The sequence below is a fragment of the Cervus elaphus genome, chromosome 3 (genome assembly GCF_910594005.1).
Source record: "Cervus elaphus chromosome 3, mCerEla1.1, whole genome shotgun sequence".
NCBI classification, from domain to species: domain Eukaryota; kingdom Metazoa; phylum Chordata; class Mammalia; order Artiodactyla; family Cervidae; genus Cervus; species Cervus elaphus.
The window spans coordinates 29,805,168-29,830,020 of record NC_057817.1 but is presented as its reverse complement, the minus strand read 5'-3'; the positions used below and the strand labels follow the sequence as shown (position 1 = coordinate 29,830,020).

Genomic DNA, 24,853 nt, shown 5'->3' with positions numbered 1-24,853 from the left:
GGTTCAATTCTTGGTTAGGGGACTAGATCCTGCATGCCACAACTAAAGATCTTGCATGCTGCAACTAAGACCTGGTGCAGTCAAATAAATAAACACTTTTTTTTTTTTTTTAATGTAGTAAGTAAAAAAGTCCAAAACCCCTCAGATTAAAAAAAACAAAAACAAAAAACTTTTGAGCTCCTAAATGACTAGTCATATTATCTTCTCTCTTCTCAAATCTCCAATAACTTTCTCGTATCCTTCCTCTTGGCTGATGACCTTGATTATTTCCTTGAGAAAACAGAAGCAATCAGAAGAGTTCTTCTCTAAATTGACACCACCACATACGCTCACCTACCTGCCTCTCTTCCCTCCTCCTTCCTGTGTCTGTAGATGCTGCTTAAGGCCACCTGAGCACTGAATACCCGACCACTTCCTGATTTCTCTCCTGCATCATCAAATGTTCTCTATCTGATCAGTCCCATAAATACAGAAAAATGCTTTAACTTCTTCAGTCTCCAAGAAACCCTCTCTTAGAACCTGGGGGAAGCAACTTCCCCATAACAATGAGCACACACAGCCCCCAGATCTTGGTTTCTAGAGATGCTCTCACTCAAAGAAACCAGGGTTCATTGGAAAAATGATTGATTTCAGAGCTGGGTTTGAGAAAATGAATCTTGAACATGTTATACCAGAAAGTAAGTACTCAAAAAGAATGATGGAGATTTGTAAAGAAACAAAACAAAAGCCAGTTTTAAGGGGGCTCCTACTGGCCAAATCATGGACAATTTGAGCACCAAAGTAGATAATGGTAATAATGGATTATAAACCATTAAATAGGAAACCATGAACCTATACTGATATAAATGCACAAATGGAGTTTCCTAAAAGTGAATTATTTACACAGTTTCAAAGCAGCCCCCACTATGTTATGGTCTTCATTTCCTCTGCCATCTAAAGAGATGGAGTACCCCCAGGGCTTAGGACTCAGACCTTTCCTCTTATTCTCTTGGTGATTTCATCCAGTCCCTTGGCTTTAAATAGCATCCATATGCTGATGACTTACCAGTTTATATCCCCAACCCAGGCTTCTTTTCTGAATTCTAGACTTCTATAACTCACTGCTTACTCCACATTTTCCACTGGATGTTGTCCAACAGACATCTCAAATTTAACACGTCCAGTATTTAACTCCTCATCTTCCCTCCCTCAAGTCTGCTCCATCCACTGTCTTTTCCGTATCAGTTGATGGCAAATTCTACCAGAGAGTTATCCTTTTTTTTTTTTAATTGAAGTAAAGTTGATTTACAATGTTGTGTTAATTTCTACTGAACACCAAAGTGATTCAGCTATACATACATTTACATTCTTTTTATATTCTCTTCCATTATGGTTAATCCCAGGACATTGAATGTAATTCCCTGTGCTATACAGTAGGACCTTGTTGCCTATCTATTCTATATGTGATAGTTTGCATCTACTAACCCCAAATTCCCAGTCCATCCCTTTCCTTTCCCCCTCCCCCTTGGCAACCACAAGTCTATCTTCTATGTCTGTGAGTCTGTTTCTGCTTTGTAGTTAAGTTCGTTTGTGTCATATTTTAGATTTTACATATAAGTGATATCATATGGTATTTATCTTTCTCTTTCTGACTTACTTTACTAAGTATAATTATCTCTAGTTCCATCTATGTTGCTGCAAATGGTATTATTTTGTTCTTTCTTACAGTTGAGAAGTATTCCATTGTATGTATATTCCACATCTTCTTTACGCATTCTTTTTTCAATGGACATTTAGGTTGTTGGCTATTGTGAATAGTGCTGCTATGAGCATAGGGGTGCATGTATCTTATTGAGTTATAGTTTTGTCCAGATATATGTCCAAGAGTGGGATTGCTGGATTGCATAGCAATTCTATTTTTAGCTTTCTGAGGAACCTCCATACTGTTCATAGTGGCTACACCAACTTAAATTCCCACCACCAGTGTAGGTGATCTCTTTTCTCTACACCCTCTCCAGTATTTGTTATTTATAGACTTTTTAATGATGGCCATTCTGACTGGTGTGAGGTGGTACCTCGATGTAGTTTTGATTTGCATTTCCCTAACAATTAATGATGTTGGGCATCTTTTCAGGTGCCTATTGGCCATCTGTACGTCGAAGCTGTCCTTGACTCTTCTCTTTTCCCCCCATCGTAATTACATTAGCAAACCCTGTTGTTTATAGTGCCTCTGCCCTTGGCACAGGTTCCCATCTCTCACTGGAGTTACCCAAGAGGCTTCCTTACTGGCCCATTTCCATACTTGCCCTCTACAGTTTGTTCTTACCACTTTCTAATTGCTCCCCACGTCACTGAGTAAAAACCAAAGTTCCTACTTTGGGCTCCAAGACTACAAGACATGATCACTTACTCCTACCAAATTGGCTAAGAATAAAGTTTGATAATACGCAGTGTGGAAGATAGCCCACTTATACATTGTTGGTGAAGTGTGATTTGTTAATATCTATAAAAATTTTTAAATTAAGTGTATTTTATAGTGCAGCAATTCCACTTATAGGAATTTATGGAAATATGCAAGTGGCCAAGGACACAATGTTCACTGCAGTATTGTTGTCATGGCAAAACATGTAAATATCGTACATCCATCCAATGGGAGAGTGTGTATGATAATGGAGAGTCATGATCTTTGGAAAGATCTAATCTTCGGAAAGATATAATAGGAAGTGCTAAAAGAAGCAGATCGGCAATTTTAGAATAATCTCATTGTCTAATAGAAGGTCAACACAAATATACTCTCTCTTTGTAGTGTGCATTTAAAGAGTGATTTGAGGGAGCTGTCCCTTAGAGTGATCTGAGAGGATGTTGGCTTGAAGCCCTCAGAATGTCTACTGAAAGAACACAATTAAAAAAAAAAAAGTGATTTGAAAGGAATTCCAGTCAACTTGGGTTATATCTGGGCAGTGAGACTGGAAGTTGGAATATGAGACTCTTCCTCTTCCTTACATGATAGTCTATTCAATTTTGATTTTTTAAATTTATTTTTATTTTTTTTGGCTGTACCCTATGGCATGCAGGATCTTAGTTCCCTGACCAGGGATCAAACTCACACCCCCTCCAGTGGAAGCATGGAGTCTTAACCACTGGATTGCCAGGGAAGTCCTTAATTATTTTTCAAAACCATGAACATGCACGTAAAAGAGTATTTTATTAGGCTGTGACGGATCTTAGTTGTGGCATGCAGGATCTTTCGTTGAGGGACTGCAGGCTCAGTAGTTGAGATGCGTGGTCTTAGTTGCTCTGCAGCATGTGGGGTCCTAGTTCCCTGACCAGGGATTGAACCCATGTCCCCTGCATTGGAAGGTGGATTCTTAGCCACTGGACCACCAGAGAAATCCCGAACATGCACTTTTCTAATTTGTATGTCTTTAATGATTACAAAAGGTTTTAAAAAAGGTTTTCCTTACCTCAAGATCATAGAAATACTCACCTATATTTACTTTAAATTCATGTTTTTTAAAAAAATTATTTATATGCTTGAATTAACTCACTCAGGACTATAGAATGGTGTTATTTACCTAGAATTTGTTGCACAGAATGGTTGTTTCTTTTTAAATTTTTTTTTGGATAAGGAAAACAAAGCATACTATTTGTAGACAATCTAGACAAGGGTAGAGAAGAAAATAAAAACCATCGGCAACCCACAGAAAATCTCAGTTAACGTTTTGAGACATTTCTTATAAGAAGCAGAGTGCCCAGAAAGGTGGAATCTGGAGTCTTTTCATGGCTTTTTGCTGATGCCATTCGTGGGGGGCAAGAGGAGTCTGGTGGTTTGGATTTCTTTTGTTTGGGAAATCCAGCAGAAAGGGTCATATACAATGGTAAGGCAAGTGTTCACCCATTGTTCGCGGAGACAACAGTGAGGTCATCTTAATCCTGCAAGCAGATGTTACAAACTCAAGATATGAAGTATTCTGCCATAGTGAGGATCAAGTGGTCTTTTAGATAGATCTTTTCTTCAAGGGCAAAGAGAAATTGGTTTCCTGGAAGTCTCAAACTCAACTGTGTGTCCCTTGCCATAGAATTACTTCAGATGGAATATTCTGTCTGTGTGGAGGGCATACACAGTCATGTGGGCCACAGATGGCTTGTCTGGGCCCGGCAGCCCTTAGCAGCACACTGGGGGACTTAGGAATGAGGAGCTGCCTGGTAGGGAAGGGCTGGCTCCAGGTATTAGGTGTGGCTGATGCTGCTCTGTCCTGGTGACTGACAGTGAGCTTTTTCTCAGGTGGCCCACATTGTCCCCGGGCCCGAGAGGTCACCTTGCATGTGAAAACACTGAAGGACAGAGCCCGGCAGCAGAATGAGCAGACTCTGGTGACAGAAACCTGCATGGACCCTTGATCTCAGCTTGCCGGAGGTGGAGTCCAGAATTAAACCCACCATGCCAAATTCCTTCTCAGAAAGGAAATAGGATAAATATCCTGTAGGCGAACAATTCTAACAAGGAAATGAGGTAATCCATCAGGTTCACACAGAGAAAAAGGCTTAAGAAACCAAGAAATAAAAAGTTAGAGAAGGATGTAGACTTCTCCGAGCCTGCCTGGCAAGAAGTAGAGATCAACAGCTTGGTAATAACATCCTTAAGCCCATAAAAGCAGAAGGGAGAGTAGGATGGATACCTGGAAGTCGGAGATGGAAATAAGAAAATGAGATCCTGACATTTGAAGAAAATAAAGACATCTGACTTGATGCTTCTCTAAGTCGCTTTAACTTCCTCAGTGATGACATCCACTAAGGGAAATAGGAGAGAGAACAGCCAGATTGGGAGATGGGTGGGAAAAGCAGAAAGCTAAGAAGAAAGCTGGTCTGAACCAACTTCCCAGTCTTCCATAGATAAGGAAAACCAAGGCCTGGAGACAAGAAGTAACTTTCCACACAGAACCAGACTTGAGGGCTGACTCTTGACTCCCAGTCTAGTGCCCTCCAGCTCTGCCCATCAGGAGAGCTCCAAGGCTAAAAAGGGAGGAGGGGGTTAAAGTCCTGACAGAAGAAAGCAAAGTTACACACCCAAAAGGAATCACTCCTGCCAAGATCCATCACTTCTCAGCCTTGGAAAACTACTGAATGGTCTGTTTTTGGACAGGCCATTCAGGATCTTATTTCCCTGATCAAGGATCGAACCTGTGCTCCCTGCATTGGGATCGCAGAGTCTTAACCACTGGACCATCAGGGAATTAATCTATTCAATGTTTTTGAGCCTTAATAACTTCCCCTGTGAAACAAATCAGGAGGCTAGCAATATGGTAGGTATTTAACAGGGAGTTCTTTCACTGCTCTCTGGACCATTCACGGCTGAACAGACACTGCTGGAAGGAGTTAGTATAAAGAGAGGCACGGACATCCTCCCTCCCTCCCAGCCTTCCTTGGGCTGGTCAGAGTGCATGGCAGCATCCAGTGGTAGAAATGAGCTGTGAATTGGCCCAGCACTGCTCCCTGTTCAGGTACTCCTGACCTTGGCTTGGCAAGCCTGGCAAGCCTGGGGTGCCAACACAGACTGTGTATTCACTATATGGCCCCCTACCTCCAGGATGAACTGTCCAGAGTTCCACCCACAAGGCCAAGGCTGTTCAGCATGTCCAATGCCCAGGTGGCCTACAGATGGTATGGGGAGGCAGTGAGTGTTGACTATGGCAGCTGGGTGCTCTGAACAAGTCATCCCACACCTTGCAATCTGGGCTAGAAGAAGGCCTTCCTGAGGCCCAACCTGGCTGGCCAATGTGAGATGGGCTGGGGCCACCTGGGTCACCTTCAGGTCACTGTCCAACTCTATGCCCAATAGGAAATCCAAGGGCTGGAGGGCCACAACCACCCCCTGGCCTTCTCACATCCCGTGGAGAGTCTGAAATAACTCCTAGATGCCTAGGCCCTTCTACACAGCCTCATTCCTGGCCTTCCCAACTTAAAGGAAGAATTTGAGAGCCAGGAGAACTTCTGGTTGAAATCTGAGGGCAAAATAGGGGCAAGCCCAAAGGCTGAGGAGGGGCTAGAAGGCGGCAAGTCAGACGCCCAGTCGTGCCTCACTTTATGACACAGGTGGCTGTGGACACTTAACTCTGTTTACCCCTGGGCCCCTGAAGCTTACAGTTTATATACCCACCCAACCTGGTATGTCCAGGGTTTGAGTGCATGCCCACAGCCACCATCTCCACCTCCCTTTCTGAGGGGCAGCACAGCCTTCCTCCTGACCAAGCCCTGGGCCAGGGGAATTTCCCCACTGCTAGGTACCATTGCAGGTCTAAACAGATCCCCCACCCTTAGTGACTCAAGTCAGCAGCCCTGGTAAACTCAACGGTCTCACAAGAGGTCCCGAGGCAGAGCCCTGGAGTCCTGCGCCCTGGAGCCCACGAGGTCTCTACTGGCCTATCCATCCCTGAGTCCTCCCATAGAACAAGCTGAGTCTGGGGTCGGGGTGGGGGTGGGGGTCCTCCACGTTTTATTAGGGATACGGCAGAAGCAGAGGCTGGAAGCAGAGCAACCGCGTTTTTAACAACTGATAAATTAACCGCAGTGTGGGGATGGGAGGGTGGGGGCTGGGTCAGACGCTTTAATATATATATATAAAAACAACCAACAAAAGAAGACAGACAAATGGGCCCCAAAGATATGGGGCAGGAGAGGGCAGCACCATCCAGACAGCGGGGAGGACCAGGGCAGACAGAGAGAGAAGGCAACGTGACCCCTCGCCCCTAAACTCCACCAGCACGCGGCTGCTGAGGCACGGGAGCCGCCAGGGTGGGCGGAGATGGCACGACCGGTGGGCAGGAAGCCCAGCACCACAAGATGGCTCAGCCTGAAGCGGGAGTGGGGGCCGGGACACAGCGGCCTTGAACCCCCCAGTCCCTCAGAGGAAGAGCCGTACTCTGGGTGAGAGAAAGGACCAAGGGTGGGGTCTCTCCCTGAGCTGAGAGCGGTCATCTCCTCCACAGCAGCGGCGGCGGCGGGCAGTGGGCTGTGCCGGGAACCCCCTTCACCTTCAGGTTCATCTGCCTCCTTGGTCCCTTCAGGGCGGGGCCCCGGGGGCGGGGCTTGAGGAGAGCCGTCCAATCCGTGGTCTCCGCCTCCGGCGCGGGGCGTGGCTGCCGCTGCCACTCAGCCCTGACTCCACTCAGCCCTGACTCCCGCAAGAGGACAGTGAGTCGTAGAGCGAGTCGCTGAGAGACTCAGAGGTCTCCAGCCCCGGGGGTCCCCCGCTGGCCACTCTCCCTTCCTCGCCCACGTCCGACGTGCTGGGGGTGCGGCTGCCCCCAAACGCCGGGCCCTGGGGCGCAGGGGCAGGACGGCTGGGCTCCAGGCTCCGCTTTCCATCCATGGGCAGGGCCTGGGGAAGGAGGGCAGGCTCGGGAGCTAGTACCTCTCACCTCCTGAGAGGCTTTTTCCACCTGAGCAGGGCGCTGCAGAGGAAGCAAACTGGAGGCGCGACTGAGCCAGTCCTACCAAGGTTCCAGAAGGGAGAGAAACCCTTCCCCCAAGACGGGTGTGAAAAGGCAGGGGGTGGGCTGTCCAGAGGGGCCTCCGAAGGGCTGACCGCTCAGTCCTCCTCCCGGACAGGGCGGTACCTCACCCCTCGTCTTTCCCCGCTGCCCTCCAGTGCTTTCCCTTTCCCCTTCCGCCATGCTCACCATGGGGGTCCTGGGCAGTCCCTCCAGTTGTCGGGGTGGGCATAAGAAAGGGTCAGAGGAACCGCTGGCTGCCCTGGCATTGGGAAAGGTCCAGTTCTTGGCCAGCTGGACTGGTGGGGGTGGGCCGGGGTCTTCGCAGGGATCTGTCCGGGGACAAGGGGAAGGTGGGTGGTGGGCGGAGCTCCCAGAAAGGCCCACCCCGCTGCCCAGGCACTCACCGTCTGGACAGGTCTGATGGCCCCGGTGGCCTGGAGCAGCGGTGAGCAGAGCAGGGAAGGCCGGCATGCTGGGGTGCCGCCCGCTCACCAGCAGCTCCTCTATGCCGGGCACCTCACGCTCCAGTGTGTGGGCACGGCGGGGGACTTTGGTAAGGGGTGGGGGCCGGGCTGGGGGCACCCCTGGTGGGGGCTCCAGCCGTGGTGGCTTGGTCTTCGGAAGATTCTTGCTGGGGGTCCCACTGCTGCCGTGGTCTGGGGGTGGGAAGGTCCCAATGCCACTGTCCAGGGTTCGAGTCAAAGAGCCACAGGCTGGGGAGAGGAAGGGAGGGTATGTGAGGCTCAGCTGTCTCAGCCCCTCTGCCTTCTTTTGCCCCAATCCAGGCTCCACCCTTGGACACCCTTCTAGCTCCACAGGCTCAGTTGTCCCTGCCTGCCCTGCCCCACTCCCTCTAGTCTTGGGGAAGAGGACAGGGCAGGTACCCTAAGTGACAGGGAGATATTCCTGTGTAGTCCCAGTGCCCACTGGGGCTTGGCACCTGCTGACAGGAAGGTGACAGGAAGGAATAAAGTGAGCAAGGGGTGAGGGGCAGGTCCCAGCCTTGGCCCTCGACCCTGCTGACCTGTGAAGTGTGAGGTGGTCACTGGCTCGGCCAGACTGTCCTCGGAGGGCATCTCTTCTCGCCTCCCTGGCTCGATGCTTGGCTGTATGGGATACAGAAGACCTCAGAGTCCCTTCTTCCTCCATGCCAACGCCCTCCATCAGGACCCGTGGAGTACGGATCTAAAAGTCCTGACAACCCCCTAGCCCTCAGAAGGCCCTCTCCCCTCCCCATTCTCCTTGGAGACCAGAAATACATCCAGCAGCTTTCCGGCCCCAGGGAAGGGTAGCCCTCCAGGTCAGAGACTTGGCAGGGCCACAAAGCCAGGGCCTCCACCCAGCCCACCCCCCCCAAGGAACTTACCTTCCCAGGAGGTTTTCCGCAGCCCTGGAGAGGGCCCACCAGGCCATTTCGGGGCCCACAGGCGGGCCAGGGGTTCTTGGGGTCAGAGGACACTGGCTGGAAATCGCCATACTCAGGTTTGGGTTCCCGCCAACTCTTGGGGGGCAGCTCCTTGCCATCCACCCTAGGGGTGGGCAGTGCACATAGAGTGAGGGAGGCCTGGGCCCACCCACACATTCTGGCCTCACTTCCTCCAGCGGGGCTGGGCCTAGAGAGGTACCTATTGCCCCCTGCTCCTGGGGAAGACGACATATGCCTGTTGGCTTCTGGCATTAACTCTCCTGACACCAGGAATAGGGTAAGACCCCAAGGGAAACCCTAGAGGGCCAGCAGGGGCAGGAGTGATGGGAGAACTCCTCCATAGCTACCTAGGGTCAAGCCTAGAGACCTTTCTCATAATGTCCCCCAGTAGAGAACAGACATGGTTACATCCTGGTCCACATGTGACACACCCTGCCTACTCTAGCTGACCCTGCGTGCACTTGCTGTCCAAAGCACACTCTGCCTGCAGCCAGATTCCTGCAGACATTCTGCCTTACCTAGCCCAGACAGAGCAACCCCAAGAGCAACCCCCTCTCTAAACCACAGTTCCCTTTGCTGAGTCTGTGGCAAGTGCAAAAAGGCAAAAGGGAAGGGAGCCCTCCTTGTTGTACAGGATATAAAACCCTGGAGGGAGAAGACCTGCATTAGCCCATGGCTAGGTACTAGCATTCTTTAATTACGCTGGACCCCAGACAGGCTGCCTCACCTGGCTAGAGGCAATTCAGGGAAACGTTGACTGGTAACTCTTTTCAAATGAGAAACTGAGTCTCAGCAAGCCAAATGTCAGACAGCCAGGGAAGAAGGGAGCTGGGGCACAAATCCCTAGCTCATTGTTTGAGGTCCTGACCCCTCCTCTGGGCTGGGCCATTAACCCCCAGAAGATTTGGTGCCATGTCATTTGACCTCTGGGAAGCCCCAGTTCCCAGGAAAGGCAGCCCCAATCCCAGAATGCCTGTGGAGGGCAAAGTGCCCCCAACTACTGAGCCCCAGTCAGCCAGTCCCAGCTCTTACCTGTTGAGAAGCTGCTGCATGAAGGTGTCTGCACCCTGGTACATGCCAACCAGCTGGCCCTGCCCCTGGCCCAGGCCTGCACTGGTCCCTGGTGCTGGGCCCCCGGGCCGAGGCCGGGCCCTGCTGCTCAGGTAGGCCTTTTCCTCCTCCAGCGCCCGGCGCAGGTCTTCCGCCTTAGCCATCAGCTTGGAGATGTTGAGACTCTCAGCCTCCAGCTTCCGGGCTTCCATCTTGACCTCCTTCCGGAGCGGGGAGCCCCCGGCCCCTTCCTTGCCCTTGGTGGTCTCTGTGCGGCGGTTTAATGCTGGCAGCTTGCTCTTCTTAAGGCCAAACCAGCTGGCGATGCTGCTGGTGTTCCGATGCTTGGCCTCGGTGCCGGGCGCCCGCTCCTGGCCCTGGAGCCGCAGCATATTCTCCTCGATGCCCTTCATCACCTTCTCCTCAATGGCCGAGTGTGGGGCCCGCCCCTCAGGGCCTGGGCCTGGGTCGGCAGGGCCAGGTGCTGGGGACATGGGCTGGGCCACAGTGCCGCCACAGTCTGCCCAGGGTGGGCCCTTCCCCTTGTCAGGTTTGGGGGGCTCCTTGGTGGCTGGTGGGACCACAGGTCGGGGCACCACCTTAGTGGGTGACTTTGAAGGCAGCTTGGTTGGGCTGCTGTGGGGGCTCTTATTGGGCTTGCCAAGGCTGGGGGCTGAGGTTGGCACTTTGGCAGGGGTGCGGGGTACCTGGGGGCACAGGGCCCCTGCCAGCCGGCTCTTGGCTAGCTCCACTTTGGTGAGGCAGCTCCTTGGTGAGACAGGCTCCAGGTCCACCCGGGCCCCCATGGAGTGGGAAGAGTAGACTCGGGCCCCGGGGTCCCCCAGGAGCCCAGATTCCTGTTGCTTCAGGCTGCTTGTGCCTAAGGCCACTGCCCCCCGCAGGGCCCCCTTGGCTTCTGGCTGCTCAGGGGGCCTGGAAGCAGGGGTTGCTGTGTCTCCAGTGCTCTCCCCTGACTTCCCTGCTCCCCGGGCCTTCTCAGTGCCAGGTCTGACTGGCACCCCATTCTTTTCTGGGCCCTGAGGCCCCTCGGGGCCAGTCTTCAGTTTCCCCAGGGCTGCCAGTCTGTCTCGCAGAGGCGTGTAGCCAGGATCCCCAGGTCGCCGTCCTGCCCCCTGGATGGGCTTTTTGGACGAGCTGCCTGGGGCCCTGCGGCCAGGATGGGGAGACTCGGAGCCTGCCTTGTCCGAACTCTTCTCCTGGGTGCCCTCATAGGGGCAGGATTCTGGGTGGCAAGGGCTGGAGGGGATGCCAGGGCTTCTGAGGACCTCAGGGACCCGTGGCACCTCCAGAGTTAGTTGTGGGTAGGTGGGCACCTGCAGAGGAGATGGAGGTGGCTCTGGGGAAGGCCCCCTAAAGGTGTTCCGGGAAAGGTCCAGAATGTTCTCGTAGCAGGGAGACACCGTGGGTCCTGGGGAAAGCGTAGCGGACGAGGCTGGCTGGGGAGGTCTGAGCTGTGCAGAGTCAGGGGTCGTGGAACAGGGTGAAGGGCTGGTGGGCAGGCCCTGTGCCCCCTCTGGGGACAGCTCTCCTCCGCCCAGACCCCTGCGGGCCAGCAGTGGGGAGGGGCTGCCGTCTGAGCCACTGTTCCGACAGGGTATTCGGGAATTCCGGGGGAGCTGGGGGCTGAGCTGGGGGCCTCCTGGGCTGGGGACCTTCTCTGAGGCTGGAGGCAGCTTTAGAAACTTGAGACCTCTGGCTGGAGAGGGCAGAAGGGGTCCTTGGGCTTCCCCAGGAGAAGGGGGGCCAATTTGGAGCTTGCTTTTCACCTGAGATGAAGAGTGGGGGTGGCCAGGCCGTGAGCCCAGGGGGGTATCCCCTGCACCCATGAACATGCTGAGGAAGGGGAGGGACCCCTGGCCCTCTGAGGTAGCACCAAAGCCCGGCCTGTGGGCCTCTGGGGTACCCCCAACCCAAGCTGACTTGGGGAGGCCTTTGGACTTGGACAGTTGTGGGGGCCCCTGGTCTGGGGAGGATGGCTGCCTGGGACCCGGGTGGTCCCCGCTGAGAGGGCAAGCAGCCCCAGCCAAAAAGGCCTGTAGGTAAGACTCTGTATCTTCAAGGAGCTGGCCCAGGTTCAACTGCTTGCGGGCCAGGGCCCCCAGCAGGGTGTCCGGGCTGGGGGCCTCATTGGGGTCACCGGCCTCATCAGAAGAGGAGGAAGAGCTACTGCCTGGCACACAGGGCAGCCCAGAACCAGTGCCCTGGGCCTGTGGGGAGCCCCTACCAGGGCCCCAGGGCCGCCCAGCACCCTCCTCCTCCCCTGGGCCCCCTAAGAGGCGCTCCCAGTGCAGCAGGCCTCCCAGGCTACCAGGACCTAGTAGCAGGTAGGGGGCCCAGGGAGAGGGTTCAGGCTGAGGCGGGCCACACAGCTCGCCATTGATGGGCTCCGGGGAGCCAGGACCCTCGCCTGGAGGCTGCCAAGGGGTAGCAGGTGAGCACAGAAGCAAGGGGTCCGTCTCTTCCAGGGCTCTCAGCACCTCCAGGATCTGCGCTTTCTTTCGAAGGAATGGGGAGAGGGCATCCAGCGCTGGGGGTGGTGCGGCTGGGGGTCCTGGGCCTCCTGACCGCAGTTGCTGCTCCCAGCACACCTTGGGGGAGAAATGGCATGAGGAGGAAACCCTGTGCAGGCCTGGGACCTGAGCTGGCATAACCGAGTATGTCAGGAACAGAGCTGGCCTGGTTTGCCTGCGTCCCCAAAAGGAACTGATGGCTTCTGGAATGTGCTGGAAAGTTTCCTCAAGAGTTTGAGTCCTGGTTATCCCAGCTGTCCTTCCTGGCACACTTAGGGGGGTACCTACCTCCCTTCCTGGTTATCCCAGTGCTACTTCCTACCACTATGTGTCAGGAAGGCTGGTATCTCTATTTGCCCCAGGGGAAGGACATCCATCCATTTTTTCAGGTTTTGGAAAGAACACAGACTCAAGAAGGGGATATGATGTGGCCAAGTCCTCAGTCAGTCGCTACAGGCAAGCCCAGGCCTTCTCAGGTCAGACAGCTGTCCTGCTGAGCTGATCCCCGTGGAGAAGCAGACAGGGAACGACTCTACTGTGAGCCTTTTCCTGCTTCTCCCTGGCCCCTTCTCAGGCCTGGTCCAGTCTGGTATAGTGGTTAACTACCTGGGCTCCTGAGTCAGACTGTGCGGGTTCAAGACCCAGGTCTATTGCTTAACTAGTTATAAGACTTTCAGCAAGTCATTTAATCTCTAAGCTTCACTGTATCATCTGTAAAATAAGAGATGGTGATTGTGTTTAAATCTCATAAAATAAGATGAATGAAACCAGGTAAACAAAAGAATGAGTGAATTGGACTTGGATAAATACATATGTGTAGGATTATAAATGTATGCCAAAAATGACCAAGAAGGAAAAAGATAAATGAGATCCAGGTGTCCGGCACCATGCCTGGCACACAGTCTAAGAGCTCAGAAGTGTTAACTGTTGAGTCTGCCTGCAGTGCTAACACTTACTCACAAGGCCAGCGGTTAGGGGTGGGGATCTGTTTTTCTTGGTACGAGGCTGACAGCTGAGGGCTCACACCCAGCCTGGATGAGAATCTGTGTGCCCGGAGGCAGTCCTTCCCCTGAGACTTGTTAGGAGACAGTCGTGGAGCACCAGCTGACGAGCCCACTGCCAGCGGAGCCACAGACCATGGAGCCCAGCCCTCCTACCTCTCTCTGCCCAGCGCAGCGCCCCAGAGGCAGCGAGGTGGCTGGTCCCTCGGCGGAGCTCAGGGAGGGCGAGGCCGGTGGCTCTGAAGGCAGCTGGAGTGGGGCAAGTGGGATCTACAGGGGAGAGGCGAGGTTAGCACAGGTGCTGTCAGCCCAGGGCCCTATGCCCTCAGGGAGCTGAGGCTTCCCATCCAGGGGCAGGGGAACATCCTTCCCTGCTCCTTCAGTGACGTCTCCTGGTCCAAGGTGTGGCTTTCACCACTTGGGTCAGAGGTACCTTGGGAGACCCCAGCACAGGCAGACTGAAGAAATGCAAGCTCAGGTGGTGGGGCGGGGAGGTGGGACCGGGCAAGGGGCTCTGGAGAAAGAGGAGTGCTCCGGGGGCCGCAGGGCAGTGGCAGGCCTAACCCGGCTGTCCGCTGAGCCTCCAGGATCCTCTGCTTTTCTTTCTTTCTTTTTTTTTCAAAATATTTATTTTATTTATTTGGCTGCGCTGGGTTTTAGCAGCAGCAGGCAGGATCTTTGATTTTCATTGTGGCATGCAGGATCTTTAGTTGCAGCATGTGGGATCTAGTTCCCTGACCAGGGATCGAACTCAGGACCCCTGCATTTAGAGCATGAAGTCTTAGCCACTGGGCCACCAGGGAAGTCCTGATCCTCTGCTTTTCTGTGGAGCCCCTTCCCTGAGTACAGAGAGGGTGAGCCTCGAGGCCCGTTTCTGTTCTGACCACCTGTGACCCAGCCTCCAGAGGAATGGCTGAGACTAATGGAAGCGGCGTTGTTTACTGGGTCCTGGAATAGAGATGGTGGCAGTTACTACTTCCATCTCCCCTGAATGGCCTCCGCTTGGAGGATTACCAAAGCTGTATTTAATCACAGATCCCTTCTCTCTCATTCCTCTTCTCTTAGGCACCTTGATGAGACACAAGTCGGCTTCAGCTCTCCCCCGCCTCTTGCACGCCACAGCTAAGTCCTGTCTCTGTGGTGTCTCTGCCTCCCCTCCAGCCAAGCCATCTGCAGCAGCTCCTTTGGGGTGCCATCCTCACATCTCTGGCCTGAAAGCTGCTCAGCATTTCAGTCTCACTCACCTGACTGCGCGGCTTTCCAGTCTCTCTTTTGTCTAAAGCATCTCTGTGCTCACAGCCTCCTCTGCCAGCCCACTGCCTCCACTGACATGTCTGAACTCTTCGGTCGGCATTATAGCCAGATCTACCGGTTCTTCCCTGACACCGTCCCCAGCTTTGTCTCACTCCCTCTTTACACAACCTTTGCTCAAGTCCGGCTGAACAGCTCTCTGCTCCCTAGGATCCCCTGCTCTGTTCCTCCCACAGGGCACCCCTTCTCCCAGACCCCTTCTGTACCCTTTAAAATCTCCTGTCCATCAGGAATTCCCTGGTGGTCCATGGTTAGGACTCTGCTTTCACTGCTGAGGGTGTGGGTTCAATCCCTGGTCAGGGAACTAAAATCCCACAAGCACCATGGTGCAGTCAAAAAATAAAAATAAGAATAAAACAAAACTAGAGTAAAAAAGTAAACATCTCCCATTATCAGGGCACAGTCACCTCCTCAGGGCACTCTCTTTAGCCTGTCTCTGATGGCCTCGCCCCCTCCCCGGGCTTTTGGTCAGCACTGTCCCCCTCTGCAGCCCTGCCTTAGTGTCCAGAAGCCCCAGCTCTCTCCAATTCCGTGTGTGTTGGCAAAGGCACTGCTTACAGTAAGAGCTTAACTAGCATTCGTTCAATGGAGCTTCCATCCTAGCAAAGCACAATTTGGAACTAACATAAATAATGGTAACTAGCTGCTAATCATTGACTACTACAGGTCAAGCACTAGATATTATCTCATTTCACCCTCATGACAGCCTGCAATATAGGTATTTTTATCCCCATTTATAAAGGAAAAAAACCTGTGATTTGTATGGTTAAATAATCTACCCAAGGTCACACAGTTAAGAATTAGCTAAGTTAGGGACCCAACCCAAGTTTATCTGAGGCCAAGGTTCGTGCTCTTTCCATTATGTCATGTTACTTCTGGGGAAGATAAATCTATGGTCCCAAACCCCAAAATTCATTAAAAAATCTCCAACTCGAATCCCAGAATTCATTTACTAAAAACAAACGATTTCAGGATGATCTACGCCTCTGTTATCATCAGTCACTGAGAAGAGTGTGGACAGGGTGAACTTGGCCGGTGTGGTCTGGCCTCCAGGTCAGCCCATGACAGGGCCAGGGTAGGAGACAGGAAGTGGCAGAGTCACTGCGGCCCAGTTACCCATGTCTGCACCGGCCTGGGGATGAATCTGCCAGGGGTCAGGCTTCCCAGGGAGCTGAGGGCATCCTGCTCAGGGTCTGGGGGGCCAAGGGCTGCCTGGTTTGTATCCCAGACATATAAATTTAGACACAAACATACACAAGGTGTTTCTCTTCCTGTCAAGTCAGGGTGGGCTGGGGGTGTGCTGGCTGACCTCAGAACCCACTGTGCACCTCGGGTACGTGGAGTTGCTCCTGATTCCCCACAGGCACACCACATCGGGGCTTCCAGACAGAGTGGACCCCATGTTACATGTTAACTGAGCCCAGGGTTCACTACCACTAGCCTCCTGCTTCTCCCGGGATAGGGCAGGTGTCAGGGCTGAAAGCAGGGATGAGTGTCTGTGGCCAAGATGGGGTCAGCGGGTGGGCAGATGCAGCCGGGCATGCGCAGAGTCATCCGGGTGAAGGGCCTTCCCTAACCTCTCCATGACACCAAGCCCTGGGTGCCTTACACCCGGCCCCACCCCTGCCCCTGGCCAAGAAGAGGAAAGGCAGTGGCCAAAAGGGCCTCGTGGGAGCTAGCTTGAAATGACTGCATTTTCAGCATCCACCCATCTCTCTACTCAGGGTGGAGGAAGCCAGGACTCTCTCTGTCAACAAGAAGGGACACCAACTGGCTGGGTGGGCAGCACCTGGGAGGTGGGGGACAGCAAAGCTTGAGGAGTCTTAGGAAGTTTCCCTTCACCTAAGGCGCAGATCTATCAGGGCAGGTGGGCCTGCCCTGGAAGGCCACAGCATGCAGAATGCAGGCCAATGGCTGACAACCTGCTTCTGTAGGTGTTTGGGAGAAGAGGGGGTGATGATGACGACAGGGCTGAGTTGGGAGTTAGGAGGCTGAGATGTGAGGAAGGAGGGGGAATTGCGTGTGCCCACCTGAGGGAGGGAGCCTGCTGTCAGCTGGAGCTTCTGCTGAAACAGGGCGCTCAGCATCTGGTTCTGCCGTTCCAGGTCAAACACCCTCTTCTTCAGCTTGATGCACTCCTCTCGCAGGTCCTGCCGCCCCCAGGAGGCAGAAGAAGGCAAGGCGGTGGGGAGAGGGAGAGTGGCGTGAGCACAGTCGCTTCATCAGAGCAGTAGGCACTCCTGCTGGGCATGCGCTTCTCTTGCAACCTCCTATGAAGGAGTTGAGCCTGCCTATATTCATGGCTCTCGCATCTTCTGGGGATGGTAAATTTTCTAAAGTTTACCACTCCTGGTCGGAAGTAATTCCATTCCCTTTGGCAGCTTTCTCATCTCTGGAGCCAATCCTCTGCCTCTTAGAAACCACACATCAAAGAAGGGTTCATGTAAGGCAGAGGAAGACTTGGGGGTCAGAGTAGCCCACATGTCAAGAAATTACCCACAGTACTTGAGGCAATATTTAGATGTCACCTTATGCTCACAACATCAACATTGCTATCAGGGCTAGAGTGATCTGGAGAAACTAGCTGGGGCCTGGATAATGGAAGGATTCAAGCCCAAATCAAAGTTACTATCGCTTGGAGACCTGGCCTTACCTAGCGTGGCCCTGGTTCCAGGTCAAACAGTATGGACTGCCCAAGATAGAGAAAGGGGACTCTGTTGGAGAGCCAAGAGGCCATTTCCACCTTCCTTGATCCCCTAGCTAAGCAGACTCAGGGGTCCCCAGGAAGGACCTCCCCTGCTGTCCCCAGGGCCTCCTCCCAGGGCATCTGGGCTCAGGTCAGGGGGTATGAATGTCTCCTGTGGCCTTTTACCTTTTGGTTTAGCAGTGCCTGCACCACGTGGTTGGCAACCTGGGGAGAGAAAGGCAGAGCTGAGGAAAAGCTGTCAGCTGACTGAGTCTCTGTGTGGAGCTGACAAGCTATGCTCCCCACACGTGGTATCAGTCCACCCACCTCGTCCAGACAGCGCTCGTAGGTCTCCCGCTGATTTTCGTTGGCTTGGGCGAGTGCTGAGTTCTCTGCCTGCAGGGAGGAGGAGAGTAAATGGGAGGCTAAGCGATCATTCTTCCCCAGGGCAGGGGAAGGAGAGGCAAAGAGTCCAGTAGCTCTCTCCCTGCCCCAGTTCTTGGCTCTGGGGTGATTCTGTCAGGGGCGAGGCCTTTGAGACCCAGGGTATCCAGGAGGCAGAGCTGAGATGGCTGGTCCTTTGTACCCCCACTTCAGTCCATGAGGCTGGAGGGGCTGGGGAGATACAGTGGCCAGGAGGATCAAGGTGGGAGGTGCTAAAAGTTACCCTTATTTCCCTGGGGAGAAGGCAGAGGAGGCTGGAGGGAGGAGGGCAGGGTCTTAGGAACGTGGTAAGAAGCCTAGTTCACGGATCCGTGCCCTTGTCCCTCAATGCCTGAGACTCTTCCTTCTGTGGCCTCTGTGGCCAACCCTTTCCTACAGCCGGGGCATGAAAGTGGGGTAAAGGGAGCTATCTGGGGTTAGTACAGCCCCAGTCTTGTGCACTCCCCTTGTCCTGAGCTGGCAGGAAGGCTGGAGAGCTAAGAGTAAGGAAGTGGCGTCTCAGAGGGGCTCTGCTAAAGAAACATTCAGCTCTGCTCCAGCCTGGAAAAGCAGGCTGAGAGGAGGGTTGCCCCGCACCTCCAAACCCACCCAAGCCCGCAGGGCTCTGGCCGGCCCGCCCCGTGCCCCACCTCCAGCTCCCGCAGCCGGTGCAGGAGTTCCTGGCAGGTGCCCGGCTCCGTGCTGCCATCACCACCTTCTCCTGGGTTCAGGTTTCCAGGGCTCCCGGCCGACTGGTCCATGGCCTCCGACATCAGGCCCTGGGGATAAGTGAGAGAAGCCCCGGCAGGCTACTCCCGGGCACAGGGAGGTGAGCGGAGGAGGAGGAGGACAGAGACAGAACTTGTCAGTATTCCCGGAGTTGGTATCCGTGTGACCCCTGTGCCTTGGACACTGTAACAACTCGAGGTCAGGCTCAGATTCCTGCTCATGGGACAGACACAGAGACAAGCTCTTCCATCTCAAGAACAGAGACCACTGTTTTTATAAACTCTTATGACTGCCCTTGCCCTCTTAGAGATTGTACACAGACACTGGCCAGGAGCCAAGAAACCTGAATGCTCCGCTGAGGTTGGTCTCAAACTGACACTCTGTATCTTCCTGGCAGAGTGGGAGGTGGCCTGCAGGCCTCCAAGCCTCCCTGCTTCTGGCAAGGCCCCAGCGGACCAGCCTCTGTGCAGGCTGGGCCCTCTGCAGCGGTCTCTTGATACCCATCCCCCTTCCACTTTTCCAGCTCCTTCCTACTCATTTTCCAGGGCTCCCACTCCAAGACTGAGTTAGGTACTCCTCTTACTCAGCTCTGTAAGTGTCCCCCCAGACTGTCAACTCTGCGAGGGCAGGGACACTGTCCTCATTTCACTGACTAGATACCCGATGTGATACCTGGTGTGGAAGAGCCCGACTGATGGCTAAACAGACTACTCTGTCATTGCCTGAATATAACTGAGCCAGGTTTCTGACCTGTATCACATTATGTGATCCCTGATCCCACCCTACTCCAAACTGTTGCCATAATGACTGGCTTTCCTTGACTAGTCTTCATCTTCCATTTGAGTTTCAATTTTTCAGCTAGAGGAAAGTACTCCTTTCCTTCCTCTGCACAAATACTGTCGAAATTCCCAGTAGATGAGAAACCCTTCCTGATGCAAAAGAGTAGGAGTCCCCAGTCTACTACCAACTACTTGCCTCCCTGACCCAATGAAGCTCCCACAAAAAGGGCTTAGCGCTTTTGGACCAAGGAAGAGGAGCCCGCAGCAGCTCACCTACCAGGCATCTGAACGCTCCTTCCTCCCTCCCGTGGGGCACAGAGGCTGCCTCGCCCAGCCCAGCCCTCCTCCAGTCCCCACCACTAGCATTCCCAGTTTCCAAAGCCCCTCACCTGTCTCTGCCTCCTCACCCAGGCTGGCACACTCACGCACGCAGCCAGAATGGTCACCTTGCCTGTGGAGACACAGAGGGAGACAGGGTCAGCCGTGCATTTATTGGCTTGCTGCTGCCTGGCATCCTGGACCAGAGGAATAAACAAGCCAGAGAAAATCCTGCCCGTATGAAGCTTCCATTCTACTGGGACCGGCAGTGGTACCAGAGATAAGCCAATGAACCAACATCAGGTCCTGAGAAGGCGCTGAAGGTGACAGCGAGGCAGAGACCTAACTGCATGAACGGGTAGATGAAATCCTGGAATGGGAAAAGCATTCCAGGCAGAGGAAAGAGGCAGCGCAAATGGCCCCAGCTCTCAGCCAGAGGGGAACGAACAGCAACCCAGCCCTTCCCCAGCATACGTCATCTTCTTTCATCCTCACGACCACAAAGGGGGTCAAGTGCTATTATCGACACATATTTGAGATGAGGAAACCGAGGCAAAGGAAGCTACACCTGCATCCTCGGAGTGCATCCTGCATGCTGGCATGTTCTCCTGGGTCATGGATCACATCTGATTCTCCTTTCGACCCTGTAAGGAGGGTGATGGGGGGAGGTGCCAGCCTGCTCTGAAGCAAGCTCCAGAGACAAAGGATGCTGCCCACACCATCTGGCTGGTTCACAGAGCACAGTGGGCAGGCCTGGGCCCCCTCCTACACAGCCTCTCTGTACATCCACATCCTCTGTGCTCCATGCACTTTATCTCAGTGTTCCCAGAGCTTTGCAGTCAGACAGACCTGGGTTAGAAGCTGACTCAGCAAAATCAGTTTCCTCACCCCTCACATGGGGATAAGAATACCTAGTTCAAAGGGCTGTTGGAGCAGGAAGTGAGATAATGTATGTAGAGAGTCTTGCATGGACTCCCATAAATGAAGGCTTTTCACTCTAGCAGTTCACTTGTAAGCAGACCTTAAGTCCCAGGTCCCTCTCCCTGGGGGTCTTTAAAGGAGGGGCTCCTGAAGATCTGAAGTGTTGCCCCTCTGTTCTTCCTGTAGGGGCTTCCTCCTCTCTGACCCCTTTCCTGGCAGCCTTCCAGCCCTCACTCTCTTCTACCTGATACTCTAGAAAGAGAAAGGGAGAGAAGGGGAGAAGGCTTCTTTCTGGGTGGGGGTGGAGTGGGGAGGGAGAAAAAACAAGCATGTGCACAACAATGGGAAGGGGGCTTCTGAAAACGAGAGAAAAAGGAAAAACTGTGCAATGCTTATTTTTGACACTCCACCACAATCTAAAGTCCTTTGTTATTTTAACATCATAAAAATGTATTGAGTTATAACTTTGTTTGCTCATAACATTATCACGCTTGCTATATTTAGAAATGGACAGACCTCAAAAGAAATGAAAAAAATTCAGGAAAAAGCCTCCTTCCCACATACACAAACAGGGGTTAAAACCAAAACAGGCCTTGGAGGACCAGTTCCAGCCCACCCTGCGTCACTCATCCCTTGGCCACCATCCTCTTGCCAGGCAGGGGCTCCCCCTGCTCCAGGAGAGGCCTGTCCCCACAGGTCACCAGCGTCCCCTTGACCTCCTCATCACTTACGTCCCCAGTGGACACCTCCAGAAATAGAGGGGCAGGGGCAGGGAAGGGAGTGCTTGGGAGGGTGAGAAAAAAACAGGAGGATGAAGGAGGGGAGTGGGATGAACAGGGCTGTGTCCGGAGGCCACAAAAGGGAAATATAAAGTGGTAGAAACCTTCAGCCTTTGTTTTCTTCATACAACCACAGAAACCAAACTAAGGGTGAAGGTGGTTTAGGAGGGTATCTTTTGCTAAAATAAATAAACAAATGAATGAAAAAGCATCCAGGTCAGGCATGAGGCCTGTGTATGTGTTGAGGAGGGTGGGGACCCACCAAGCCAATCACCACCACCCTTGGATCTGAGCCCCCGGGAATCCCAAGGCAGGGAGGCCTGAGTCCCACTGTGACCTGGGGGAGACCCTCCAAGGGACAAGCCACCGGAGCACAACAGCTTGTCAAGGGCGTCAGTGTCCGGGTCCGAGCAGGGCCTGGGAGAGGCTCCAGACACGTCGGCTGAAGGCGGCCTGTGACTCAGCCCCACTTTGGGGAGAAGTTCTCTGCCCTCAGCCCAAATGGTCTGGCCAACTCCGGACGCTGGGCCTTCTGTGCGTCTGCATGGCCACAAGATGAGGGCAGGAAGCTGTCAGCCCAGATTGTTGAGTCACTCGGAAGAGGCCTGCATTTAAACTTGGCGCTGGGGAGGTGCGTGCTCTGAGTCTGGGCTCAAGGTCTCTAGACTGAAAACTTCTTGCATCTTTCGCCTCCTCTGGGGAAAATTACGATCCAGAGCAACAATACCACCTCTAGCTCCCAAACTGAGCCTAATTAGGAATTTGGCCCTTCAGAGTCTGAGGTTTCTACCCAAATCTCTTGAGGAAAAAAAAAACAAAAACAGACAATCCAGGTCAGTTCCCCAGTGGCTGTCCCTGCAGGGTCAATGGGGTCCCCTCCCCCAGGCCAAGCACCCTTGTCCACCCTCAGGCCCACAACTGCTACTCACAGCTTCTGTGCTCAGCCCCACCTGGAGCCCAGGAAAACCCCTGGCCTGGGTTTTTCGGGATGGCCCTGCTTTCAAGCATTCCTCTGGGGGCCCCACAACATATCCCGGGTGTCCGCTGTGGATCTGGAACACAGGACGCTGGCCCAGCTGGGTAGGGATGGAGCTGCAGCGGGTGGGAGCTTGAACTTGAATGGGGAGGCTCTCCCGCCAGAACTGCCAACGGGCAACCCCGCCCTCCACAAAGGCCTGATTCAGAGGGAGGTGACCTCAGTGCCGAGGGGAGGGAGGGAGAGGAAGAGCAGGGCCTCTCTGGCCCTCCTTCAGAGGAGACAGCGAAGGGGGAACAGCTGCTCAGGGGTTCTCTGGGTAACCCAGGGAAGGGGCAGGTGCAGCCCAATGACTGAGGGAACCTGGGTGGTCCCTCATCTCTTCAGCCTGGTCAGACAAGTTGGGCAACCCCCTAAAAAGACTGTCCTGGCCTTTCATGCAGCCAGATCAAGGAGGGGGAGCCTGCAGCTCCCAACCCCTCTCCAGCCAGGACACAGGCAAGAAGACCCCTCTGTAATCTCAGAGTCCAGGCTTGGGAAGAAGGGGTCAGAGAGATGGCAGCAAGCCGGTCCTCTAGGCTCCCTCACCCTGGCCCTTAGCCAAGGCCTCCGGGCCCTGATGAGCCCCTCACTGACCAGCTGTTCCCCTCTAGAGTCCTCTAGGGAAAAAGCCAGGGGCCAGGAGGTGGGGGAGGGGCGGGCAGCTGTGGGAAGGCAGAGATGGAGTTGGCTTTAATAACAGAATCATCCGTGTAATACAAGCATTTCCCCCTCTGCTCCCCCCATCCCCCAGCTGCTTTCTGGAATCCCCGTCACACCCAGGAGTCTACTTGTAAACAGCAACTTCTTCATCCACAGCAACACTCCTTTCTAGACAAGATCTGCCCTGGGCTGAGGGTAGGGGAAAAAAAAAAAACACAAAAAATGAGGACTGAGGCCCCGGGGCATCCTTAGTCTGAGAGTGGCTCCTTCCTCTGGCCTAAAGCATCTCTCAGCCCCAAGGACTCCCACTGGTCTCCCCCACCCCCTCACTCAGGGCCAGAGGCAGACAAGAATTTCCTTCCCTCCTCCTAACTGGCCCCAGGACACAATAGCCCGTCTGAGGGGCAAGGGTCCATGGGGAAGGGGCCCATTGCACCCCTCCTCCAACTTCCTCCTCACAGGCACTCCAAGAACCTCCAGACCATGGTGGAGGTTCTTTCAAACTGACAGTAGGTCAGTCGGGGCAGGAGGAAGGGCAGGGGTGCTATGAGCCCAAAAGGCTTATAGATGTTGATACCCTTTGTCTCTCCTCCCCAGATCCTTTCTGCTCCCTGTCACAGCATCACCCAACAATAAAAGCAGCTGCTGGGGGTGGGGAGAGAAGGGGCTCTGACAGACTCAGTGGGTTTATTTATAGGGACACATGCCAGGGGATCTGCAGCCAAGACGCCTAGCCCCACTCCCAAAAGTCCAGCAGGCCCATCCTGGCCTGGCCAAGGGAACTGGAAAAGCCTCAGGCCAGAAGGTTTGGCTTATAGTCCCAACAGTGCAATTTATTTGCTGTGTGACTTTAGGCAGATTGCTCCATTTCTCAAGGATTAGTTCTTTTATGCCAAGTGGAGGTTGTTCTAGAACAGTGGTTCTCAAAGTGAGGTCCAGGGATCTTGAGGCCCTTTCAAGGAATCCACAGGGTCAAAACTATTTTCACAATATCACTAAGACATGATTTGCCTTTTTAACTCTCTTTGTCTCATGAGTAGGCTGTGACATTTTCCAGACACTAAAAGATAAGTGATAACATGACAGATTGAATACAGAAGCAGATATGAGAATCCAGCCGCCTCCAATTAAGTCAGACATGACAGATTTGCAAAAATGAAGAACAATGTCATTCTTTTCACTATTTTTTGTTTTAGAAAATAGATAATTATTTTTCATAAAATGTTAATATGGGTTATTGTTACCTTAAAATGAATTAAATATTCAACACTCTCAGTTCTAATTTATATGACAGTGAATGTCAGTAGGTACAATCCATGTGAACCAAAGCTCTCTGGTGGGGGGGGGTCTTCAATTTTTAAGAGTGCAGAGGGGCCCTTAGACTCAATAGTTTGAAAAGAATCACTTTTCTTAGAACAGTGTTATCCAGGAGAACTTTTCGTGATGATGAAAATGTTAATTCTGTACTGTTTAATAAACATGGTTGCCACCGGCCACATATGGCTACTAAGCATTTGAAATGTGGCTAGTCCAATGGAGGAACTGAATTTTAAATTTCAATAGCCATATGCAGCTGGTGACGACTATTCTGGACAGCGAAATTAGAAGATCTCTGGGTCTCTTGACTTTAGCATTCAAGGTCAATGTTTCTTTCCAGTCCAGAGGCTATGAGTAAGGAAGGACAGGCCTTGATACTCCTGTCCCAAGGCTTTGGCTAACATTATTTCTCACTCTCTCTTCACTAAAGGG

The 24,853-nt window shown here is 53.1% G+C and overlaps 2 protein-coding genes across 6 annotated transcripts in view; one reads left to right on the top strand and one right to left on the bottom strand.

The window, feature by feature from the left end:
• Positions 1 to 24,853, top strand: part of LOC122682197 (tubulin alpha-1C chain-like) — a 1,110,822-nt gene that overhangs the window by 448,895 nt on the left and 637,074 nt on the right. The gene's annotated exons all lie outside the window — the stretch shown is intronic.
• NCKAP5L (NCK associated protein 5 like) overlaps positions 6,444 to 24,853 on the bottom strand; it is a 32,157-nt gene continuing 13,747 nt past the window's right edge. The window contains exons 1-13 of one of the 5 annotated variants that reach the window (XM_043884501.1): positions 22,356 to 22,560; positions 19,798 to 19,859; positions 18,551 to 18,679; positions 17,805 to 17,873; positions 17,664 to 17,702; positions 16,822 to 16,941; positions 13,637 to 13,750; positions 9,931 to 12,557; positions 8,839 to 9,001; positions 8,497 to 8,578; positions 7,877 to 8,185; positions 7,659 to 7,801; positions 6,444 to 7,357 (exon numbers count right to left, since the gene is read on the bottom strand). In XM_043884501.1, coding sequence (XP_043740436.1) covers positions 7,145 to 7,357; positions 7,659 to 7,801; positions 7,877 to 8,185; positions 8,497 to 8,578; positions 8,839 to 9,001; positions 9,931 to 12,557; positions 13,637 to 13,750; positions 16,822 to 16,941; positions 17,664 to 17,702; positions 17,805 to 17,873; positions 18,551 to 18,679; positions 19,798 to 19,859; positions 22,356 to 22,434 — 4,149 coding nt within the window. In that variant the 5' untranslated portion in view covers positions 22,435 to 22,560 and the 3' untranslated portion in view covers positions 6,444 to 7,144. Of the gene's footprint in view, positions 7,358 to 7,658; positions 7,802 to 7,876; positions 8,186 to 8,496; positions 8,579 to 8,838; positions 9,002 to 9,930; positions 12,558 to 13,636; positions 13,751 to 16,821; positions 16,942 to 17,663; positions 17,703 to 17,804; positions 17,874 to 18,550; positions 18,710 to 19,797; positions 19,860 to 22,355; positions 22,561 to 24,853 lie in introns of those variants that run through there. The other 4 variants (XM_043884483.1, XM_043884492.1, XM_043884508.1 and 1 more) reach the window with 4 other exon arrangements.